This window comes from Phaseolus vulgaris, chromosome 2 (genome assembly GCF_000499845.2).
Source record: "Phaseolus vulgaris cultivar G19833 chromosome 2, P. vulgaris v2.0, whole genome shotgun sequence".
In the NCBI taxonomy this organism is placed as follows: domain Eukaryota; kingdom Viridiplantae; phylum Streptophyta; class Magnoliopsida; order Fabales; family Fabaceae; genus Phaseolus; species Phaseolus vulgaris.
The window spans coordinates 31,172,470-31,182,433 of NC_023758.2; the positions used below are offsets into that span (position 1 = coordinate 31,172,470).

Consider the following 9,964-nt stretch of genomic DNA (forward strand, 5'->3'; position numbering starts at 1 on the left):
ACCATTTGGTAGGGTACATATGGACGCATTCATCTTCTTGCTTTAGCTTAATCTTATATATTTTTCACATAATTTTGTTATTAAATGTTGAATCCATTCCGAAGAGGATGAATGCTAATTGCATTATGAATGTGAACCATTAAAATATGTCATCTGAACCGCAAAGAACATCTCAACGTGCATATTATTATTTAAACAAGGAAAAATATATAACTTGTGCTTGCATGATAAAATGTTGGGTGAGCAAACCATGATTAATTATCCATCTACTTTATAAAAACCAGAAGTAAGGGATACTAACATTGTTCTCCCCCAGAAAATGGCAGTGTCTATATCCAGAAAAAGACCAAAATCATCATCTAGAAATCTAGAAGCTAAACAATCTTACTTTGGCCTTACAATCCTCTACAACTTTCTTAGTAGAGTTTCTGCTTTAGTCTTCCTCATAATCCTTATCTACATGTGGTCTTCCTTCTCCACCTTAATAACAGGAAACATCATTCATGTTTGCTTTTCCACAAGGAAGCTCAATAACCTCTATTGTCTCTCTGCAGGTACTCACCCCTCCTTTGAAATACCAACCTCCACAAACAATAGTAGCCCTATTATTACTCCTGGAATTGATCAGGGTAATGCAACTACTGAACCTGTCAAGTTTCCAGATACCCCACATCTGGTTACTACTAGTGGTAGAATAGTTATCAATGATACAGATGAGAGGGTTGCAAATGCTGTTAAGGTCGTTGAGGAACAATTGCAAGTCCATAGATCTTGGAGGTCAAAGTCAAACAAAAACTATGCAACTTGTGATGGTAAAGGAATATATGTTTATGACTTGCCATCCAAGTTTAACAAGGACTTGGTGGGTCAATGCCGTGACATGGTTCCATGGCAGGACTTCTGCAGGTATTTGAGTAACGAGGGGTTGGGTGAGCCAATAGCCAAGCTGGGAAAAGGATGGTACAAGACTCATCAGTACTCTCTTGAACTCATATTTCATTCAAATGTCTTGAGGCATCCATGCAGGGTTTTCGATCAAACAGTTGCAAAGCTCTTCTATGTTCCATTCTATGGTGGTTTGGATATCTTGCGATGGCATTTCAAGAATGTGTCAAGTGATGTGAAGGACAGTTTGAGTCTGGAATTGGTGAAGTGGCTTGAGAGACAAGGACCGTGGAAAAGGAATTCAGGTAAGGATCATGTGCTTGTGTTGGGAAAGATTTCGTGGGATTTTAGGAGAAGCAATGAGTCTCCTTGGGGTACTAGATTGTTAGAGCTTGACAAATTGCAAAACCCCATTAAGCTCTTGATTGAAAGACAACCTTGGCACCTCAATGACATTGGAATTCCTCACCCAACTAATTTCCACCCACATTCAGACAATGATATAATCTCTTGGCAACTGAAAATCATGAGATCAAACCGCAAAAAGCTTGTGAGTTTTGCTGGAGCAGCACGGGCTAATGCAGACGACAACACCAGATCAACATTAATCAACCAATGCACTTCATTAGGTAATGGGAAATGTCATTTCATGAATTGCAGTTCTGTGAAGTGTGATGAGGCTGAGGTAGTAATAGAACTTTTTGTGGAGTCTGAGTTTTGCCTTCAGCCCCCAGGAGATAGTCCAACAAGAAAATCTGTTTTTGATTCGCTGATATCAGGTTGCATCCCTGTTCTCTTTGATCCTTTCACGGCTTATTACCAATATCCATGGCACTTGCCCCATGACCATGATAAGTACTCTGTGTTAATGGACAAAAAAGAGGTGAAAGAAATGAATGTGGTGGAGAGACTGAGCAACATTTCGTTAAGAGAGAGAGAAAACATGAGGAGATATATTGTATATGAACTGTTGCCTGGATTGGTATATGGGGATTACAACGCTGAGCCTCACAAGTTTCAGGATGCGTTTGCCATTACAATCAATAATCTTCTTCAGAGGGTTAGCACATTAGAGCAATGACTCTCTACTCTTTATTTGTTTCACACTTTGAATATGCTATGTACTGTTTTCATTTTTCCTTTTACTTTTGCACTTCACAATTACTCACTAACAATACTTGTAACCATCTTTCCTCAATAATAAACTCTCTCAATTTTGAACATATGTTCCTCCTTTTTAGCTTATACATATGAGCCCTACCATTAGGAAGGTTTTTTCAAGTCATAAATGTAATCACAAGAACACAACATTGAATGGCTCAACATTTCCAAGAATGTGAGTTTCTAGAAGGGTGTTGATATGTTTACACTATCAACCGTGAAAACATACCATTCACATTCCAATAAATTAATATTTTATTCATTTTTTATTTTATTTTTTAATTCAAAATATTATTATAAATGTTTATTAAATTTATGTTATTTACGGTTAATGGTGTTAAAAAAAACTTTTCTCTTTCTGGAATGACTCGTGTTTTCTGGACGAATTTCTTTTCTGAGCATTTGTTTTGAGAATTTAGGTTTTCAAAGATAATTCAGTAATGATACTTTCACAATCTATTCTAATATATAACTTGTTATTGATAATATGAAGAAAAGTGTATTGTTGTCATTTTATGAAAAAAAAAAAAAACTGAAATTTTAGACAAAGAAGTAAGATTGTAAATTGATATAAGTTGTCAATATATCACCTTTGGAGATAATTTTCTTACACTGAGACTTTGTGATGTGTAACATAATTTATTAGAAAAAATAATACCTCAATCTTAACTTTCTAAATTTAAATAATAATTAAATATGTTTCTATTATGTAAAAAAACATTTAAAAAAAAATCTTAAAAGCTAATTTAAACAAATTTTCTGAACACACTTTTGAACACAAATGTAGCAAATGAATTTTCTTTAACAGAAAGGCAGCTTGTGGAATTGCTCTTGGAAAGAACAGTGATAAGAACATGAAAACAAATTGTTGTTTCTAGCTTCGTCTTTTGTAAGTATATGAACTTCTTGTCTTTGTCGTATGCAATAGATTCTCATATTCCATCGCATCTTTATCCCTATTGGGTATGTTTGGCTTAGATGATAGTGTGAACATTGAGAATATGCCATTGCATTATTGTGATCCAATATAAGTTTTTGCATTCAAAGGGTGCAACTTTTTTAGTTTTTTAATGTGTTTTTATACAATTTTAATATAAGATAGTTTAATTTTTAAATCAATATTATGATAACAGTACTCAGTAGTGTTTGGGATATCCGCATTTAGGTATGGTCAGCCCGGTATTATAAGTCACGTTTAGTTCGATCTGAAATAGGTATGAGTCTAATAACTCGTTGGAGGGGTAGCTAGATATTTTGTTCGGTATACGTGAAAAAAATAATTAAAACAATAAGAGAAATGACTGAATTAGTTGAAAATAGGTTTATAAATCTTACATAAATAAAATCAGATTCCTGAGGTTTAAATTCATATAGTTATGAAAATATGTAACCTTTTTAGTCTTCATAGAATTTTAATTATCTACTTGTCCTTTAAATTAAATAGTTTTAATTTATTATAAATATATACTTCATTTGCTAATAAACAGTATATTATATATTAAAATTTGTTATTGAATTTCATTAGTAGTATTTTAGGAAATTAAATTATTGATTATGTTATAAAACATGAAAATCAATTCCTAAGTGAATGACATTAACTTTGTACCAAAATTAAATATTTTTTTTTATAAAATTAGAAATTATTTTCAAATACGACAAGAACCCCGCAACGTGTGGAAACATTATTGGTCACATATTTCAACGCTCAACTCTCAAAATTGAAGAGTTGATGAGTTTGTCTTCATTTTAAGGAGTCTCTTCAGTTCCTTTTCCACTCATACATTCACCATGACCACCGTTTCCTCCAACGATTCAAAGTCCGTGTACGATTTCTCCGTCAAGGTTCGTCTTCTTACTTCATCTCTGTCTGTGCGTTGAGTTTATTTGAATAAACTAGCACTGTTACCTATTATTTTGAAAGTGGAATACTTCATTTTATTTTCCTTTATCAACATTCCAGACTAAACATGCAATAAGTAAATGTTTCTCAAATGAAAAACGAAAGAAACATTCAATCATTTTTTCCAAAATAACTCTTAACCAAACATGCATTGACCAAACGATCATTAGTATTAAAACAATCTCTTAAAAAGAGAAAGAGTATTTAGATGTAAAATTATTTTTGAAGCGAGTGATTCATGATTAGATACTTCTCTGTTTAAGAAAAAAGTTACTGGCAGAACTATGTATAATTTTATTTTTTTTATTTAACATAAAAATCGTTTATAGTTTCTTCTACTCAATTCATTTTAGACCTAGATATAATTCCTTAAGAGAATATTTTATCTGAAATCTCGTAAGTTGAGGTGTTTATGTATGTCATAAGAACTCAAATATCATCTGCATGTGATAACTAAAATTCCTGTTACACTTGCAGGATGCTAAGGGAGATGTTGTAGATCTTTCCACTTACGAGGGAAAAGTCTTGTTGATTATCAATGTTGCTTCTAAATGGTATCCTTCTCAAGAAACTGCATTATGTTCCTAACTTGGTAAACCATATTGCTGCACTTGCAAAATTGTATCAGACAATGAATCGAATGTCTATTGAGAAGGAGAAAAAAAAAATGAAAGGGAAGAGAAGAGTGGCACCACATAGCATGAAGAGAATAAGAAGATAGAAAACCAAAATCAAGTTGTGTATCTTACATTATGATAGACTATAACAAGTCTGCTTATAAAAGAAACAAAAAAACAAACGAAAACAGAAACTGCGCTACAAACATAAATTGAAATTGCGTTTAGGCACCGCAAACGCATGCTAAGTGCAATAAACATTAACTTTCTGTAGGATTTTGACAGTCCCCTAGAGCTAGGAGTATATGTTAAGCAATCCCAGTTTGAAACATAGATTGTGAAAGGTAGAAGGAGGAAGGTCTTTGGCTAGGATGTCAGCGTGCTGAAGACCTGAATTTATTGGAAGAAGCTTGATAATACAATTGGTTTTTATGTGCTTGGTGTGTTCGAGAAAAACTTAATTGAAATCAATTTGAATTACAGATTGGTTATCAAAATATAAAAGAGATGGTTGAATGTGATGAATTTGAAGATCTTGCATGAGGTATCTATTTTGCTTCAGAAGAACTTCATAGGTTGTAGAAGCAAGAGCCCTCTATTTTGCTTCAGAAGAACTTTTAAAACAATTGGTTGTTTCTTTGACTTCCAAGATATGGGTGATTGACCAAGATATATGATATACCCACTAACCGAGCGGCAGGAATCAGGGCATCAAGCCCAATCCGAGTCGCTAATAGCCTTAAATTGAACTTCACTATCGGTAGCCAAAAACATACCTTGCGCAGGTTCACGTTTGAGGTATCGAAGAACACAAAGAGCAACTTGTTGATGTTGTGCATTAGGAGCAGTAACAAATTGACTTAAATGGTGAACTGCAAGTGTGATGTATGGTCGTGTATTGGTGAGGTAAATAAGCCTTTCGATCAATCCTCTGTAAGAAGAAGGATTGCAGAGAGGATTCTCACTGGGATGAAGATAAAGTGTGTAAAGAAAAAGCTTGTGAAATTTCTTTACCCATGATGAAAAGAAAGAGAGAAATGAAAAAGAGATAACGAAAGAAAGAACAAACAGAAAAGGAGTGTGTAGCAAAGGTCTTCAAAAGAAGAACTCTGATATCATCTCAAGAAACTGCTTTATGTTCCAAACTTGGTAAACTATATTGCGGCACTTGCAAAGACATAAACCGAATGTCTATTGTGAAGGAGAAAAGAAACAAAAGGGAAGAGAAGAATGACACCACATATCATGAAAAAAGAAGATAGAAAACCAAAAACAAAGCTATGTATGTTACATTATGATAGACTTTAACATGTTCTATAAAAGAAATAGAAACAGAAATTGCACTACAAAGTAAAACAGAAATTGCACTTAGGTGCGTGGCACGCTAAGCGCGATAAACATTAACTTTCTGTAGAATTTTGACATAACTTGTGATTACTTTTTGTTTCTTTTTTTTGTCAATTTTGCTTCTATTAATTTAGAGCCTTGATATTCTCACTGGTAATGATAAAATGTTGAGTATATTTACAATTCTAGTTTGTTTTTCTGATTGAGACAGCGGCTTGACCAACTCCAATTATACAGAGCTGAATGACTTATATGCGAAGTATAAAGAGGAAGGTTTGTATTGTATTAGACCCTCTACGGTTTCTTTTCTTGTTTTTCATTTCTAAATGTAACTATCATAAAATAGCCTTCGGATAAGTTATCTATGAATAAATATTATCTGAATAATGATGAATGGAAAATATGTTTTCTCTCTTAGTGAGATGCCTATCTTCATGTGAGATGTTTTAGGTTTTTTCTCAAGTTTCTTGTGTAGTCATCCTTATGTAACCATCACATTTTGCATATCCTTCCCACAAAAGGTCATGGTTAACAAGGATATTGAGGGTGCGACCACACATTATAGGCTTCAGGAATGAATGAAATGAAGGTTAGAGGGAGATCCATAATGAACAACAGGAGGGGACTGGTGTTAAATGGTCCTTGTGTCTGGTCGGGAGGTTCCTAACGGATAAACCCATAAGAGCACACATAAGGATCTCTATAATAGATGTCTGCAAAGTCTTCAAAGCTTGCTTAGAAGAATAGGAGCTTCCCAATGTTGTTCTAATAACCTCTAAATTCGAGGGAAGTGGCTAAGATTCAAATTTTGGGTTGACATTGACAAATGTAGAACACAAATGGAGATTTACAGGGAGAGAAGATATGATTGGGGACATAAACAGAACAAGGAAAGGAGAGTAAAGTTGAGCGATCTCCTTGCCAAGGAAGGATGCTTTTTGAAGGCAAAGGACAAAGAAATAGGTAGAAACAAAAGAAGTTGTCCAAGTCAGGGGATGATAATGGAGTCCTAATAGACTCTCAAGTAGGCATGAGTCAAATTGTTAAAAACTACTTTGGGAATATATGAGTGTCCAACAAGTAGGTTGCATCAATTATCCCATAGAGTAGGTTAGGTGAGCCAAGTCACAATTAAAGAATTCAATTCCAAGCAGGACAATTATTAAGAGGGAGATTATTGCAAGGTGCATCAATTGTCCCGTGACAAAGACCAAGTGGAGCAAGTCACAATCGATTCAAATTGTGGTGTTTGGGTTACTACGCCCTAAGTAGAAAAATTTGCATTCTAACTATTAACTATAGTTTTTAAACTAATGGTATTGCAAGAAACAAACGTATGAAGCTTGTTAGGAATTCAAGTATGAATTGGAAGTTTCAAATTAGATAGAAATGAGCAAGATGAGCATTATATAAGGACAAAGAGTCACAAACTCATTGCCTTAAAGGTTTTAGGTTAGAGGTAGTGTTTTATTCTCTTATATGCGTTTCCTCATGATTCATCAGTGTCAAATCACTCTGGTGTTTCCCCTTGAACAGCCCACAAGTGATATCAAAATCGTTGGTTTGTCTTTTTGATCGACTCAGATAATTATGATATGAAGTGGGTGAGAAATCCTAGGTTTTGTAGATTCCTTGCATTGAAGTTTTTCTGACAGATTTCAAGCAAGCATTTATTGTGGTAAATGGTGATTCAAGTAGCTTTCACTAGAGGGGAGTGTACCAACGTTGAAGGTGGAGGAAATTGTTAAGAATTCACACAGTTATTGTTTGTTGATTACAATTGTATGTTTTTCAAGGAAAATGAGATGAAAAGGTTTTAGGATAGACCATTAACATCGCAAAATAGGAGATTTCTATAGTGCTAACACAAGCATGAAAAGTATACACACCATTAACACTATTCTTGGAGTGTCATAGTCTTTAGGCACAAGAAAGTACTTGGGCTTGTCATCTATGATTGGGAGGATGAAGGTTGTGTTCAGCTTCCTTAAAGACAGGGCGTGGAAGAAGGTTAATTACTGGGTGGGAAAGCTTTTATCCAAAGCAGAAAAAGAGATTCTTGTGAAGTCTGTGGCCTAAGCAATCTTGGATTGCTGCATGAGCACTTTTTTGCTACCAACATTGTTATTCGAAAGATACATAAGACGATTAACTCTTTTTCTTGTGATAAAATAATACAGAGGAATGAGTTTCCAACATATTGACAACTTTAATCTAGCCCTGCTGGGGAAGAAAGGTTGGAAATTATCTTCTGGACATCAAGAGTTCTCAAAGCTAAATACGTACCCAAAAGGGGTCTTCTTGGAGGTACCTTAGCGTTAGGCCATAATCCAAACTTTATTTGGTGTGGCATCCATGCTTCTCAAGTGGTGGTTAGAGGAGGTTTGAAATGGAGAGTTGGAAATGGCTCAAGGATAAATGTTTAGAAATTCTTGGCTTGGAGACAAACCAAATCTGTGTAGCTGCTCTCATAGACAGGAAACATAATCGCTAGGACCTGGACTTAGTTTTGAATATGATGGAGCAGCGTCATGTGGAGGAAATTTTAAAGATTCCAGTTTGTGTGGGAGTTGAGATGTGCTTATTTGGATTTTGAGCAGAGATGGAAGATTTTCTGTGGAAGATTTGCTATCAGTAGTTGTAATTGGTGTATTTTTAAACAACGTAAATTGATCAAATACTTCATCATGTCTTTGTGCGTAAATTTCCCGCTTGGGAAAACTTGTGTTAGGGAGGAACCCTGTTTTGGGCAATGATTTTGTGATACATTACTCTGATTATCTTTGTTTCTCTTGTCTTGTAAATATATTTAATTAATACAAATGACTGGGTTGTTAAACTTACATAGGCTTGGAGATTCTGGCATTTCCCTGTAACCAATTTGGTGAGCAAGAACCAGAAAGCAATGATAAAATTGTGGATTTTGTCTGCACTCGTTTCAAATCTGAATTCCCCATCTTTGATAAGGTTGGTCCACATGCATGAACTATTATTCTTAAGCACTCAACTCGCCAAAATTGTGTTATGATGTTTCCAAATAAAGAAAGAAACCTTCATATATATTTCAGTATTTTCAGACTTGTAGCTAAAGATCTACTTTAAAAATCTAGACTAAATCTATGATCTTTGTCTTCGTTGGCTTTATATTTTCTTCTTCCATCCTAATCCCCCCGTTATGCTTTCTATGGAAAATATTCTCTTAATAATGTTCAATTGCCTCAGGCTATTTTTCCAGTAACTTAAATTCGACATGTTTGACTTGTTAATTGTACAAAAGTATATGATTACTGCTATTCATCTAAATTTTGCTAAGAACCGTGACATGCACTGATATTGTATATCTCTCTCATTCGTCCTTCTGCTAGATTGAAGTGAATGGGGGCAATTCAGCTCCTCTGTATAAATTCTTGAAGTCCGGCAAATGGGGAATTTTTGGTGATGATATTCAGTGGAACTTTGCCAAGTTTGTGGTTGATAAGAAGGGACAAGTAGTGGGTCGCTATTATCCAACGACTTCTCCTCTCAGCCTTGAGGTTAGGACTAAATTCTTCTTCAAATTACTTCATATGTTTTTTGCTGCTTCTATTGTAATTCTCTTGCCATCTTTTAAACTGTAATGCAGAGAGACATCCGTCAACTTCTGGGTATTTCATGAAGGCAACTCGGAAGAGAGTATGTGGCGAATTTCTTGTCTTTCTCAGTTCCTTAACACCTTGTCTCGAGACAATGTTATGCAATAAACATAGACTTGTGTTATATTTAATCTTGTCAACATCATATACCTTGTCATATAATGGCTTCCTCCTTTACTTTCTTGTCTCTTTTAACTTCATTTCTATCATTCTCCCAGCCATAATCCATATTCCTCAGTATTTCTTAGTTATAAATATGTTTCACCTATGAAAGTTTCAATTTTAATGATTTTTTAACTAATGTTTATCTTTTATAAATGCTACATTTTGAATATTACTTTCTAAAAACTTTAATAAAAAGTAATAGAAGCATAAAGTACAAAATTAACCGTCATAGTAGTTCATTTTACGATTTACATAAA

General features: G+C 34.3%; 2 protein-coding genes across 2 annotated transcripts; both read left to right on the plus strand.

The window, feature by feature from the left end:
* The first annotated feature begins 280 nt into the window (after positions 1 to 280).
* LOC137811415 (xyloglucan-specific galacturonosyltransferase 1-like) lies at positions 281 to 2,108 on the plus strand. The gene has a single exon (XM_068613155.1). It carries the CDS (start codon positions 320 to 322, stop codon positions 1,964 to 1,966), a length of 1,647 nt encoding a protein of 548 aa, XP_068469256.1. The 5' UTR covers positions 281 to 319; the 3' UTR covers positions 1,967 to 2,108.
* Positions 2,109 to 3,744: 1,636 nt separating this feature from the next.
* Positions 3,745 to 9,719, plus strand: LOC137811418 (probable glutathione peroxidase 8). Its single transcript, XM_068613157.1, has 6 exons — positions 3,745 to 3,888; positions 4,424 to 4,500; positions 6,122 to 6,183; positions 8,759 to 8,877; positions 9,276 to 9,443; positions 9,533 to 9,719. Exons 1-6 carry the CDS (start codon positions 3,835 to 3,837, stop codon positions 9,563 to 9,565), a joined length of 513 nt encoding a protein of 170 aa, XP_068469258.1. The 5' UTR covers positions 3,745 to 3,834; the 3' UTR covers positions 9,566 to 9,719.
* Positions 9,720 to 9,964: the final 245 nt, after the last annotated feature.

Coding starts and splice junctions, on each gene's coding strand:
- LOC137811418 (XM_068613157.1), top strand. CDS start 3,835: ATGACCACCGTTTCCTCCAACGATTCAAAGTCCGTGTACGATTTCTCC. Junction 8,878..9,275: donor AATTCCCCATCTTTGATAAG/GTTGGTCCACAT, acceptor TCCTTCTGCTAG/ATTGAAGTGAATGGGGGCAA. Junction 9,444..9,532: donor CTTCTCCTCTCAGCCTTGAG/GTTAGGACTAAA, acceptor ACTGTAATGCAG/AGAGACATCCGTCAACTTCT.
- LOC137811415 (XM_068613155.1), top strand. CDS start 320: ATGGCAGTGTCTATATCCAGAAAAAGACCAAAATCATCATCTAGAAAT.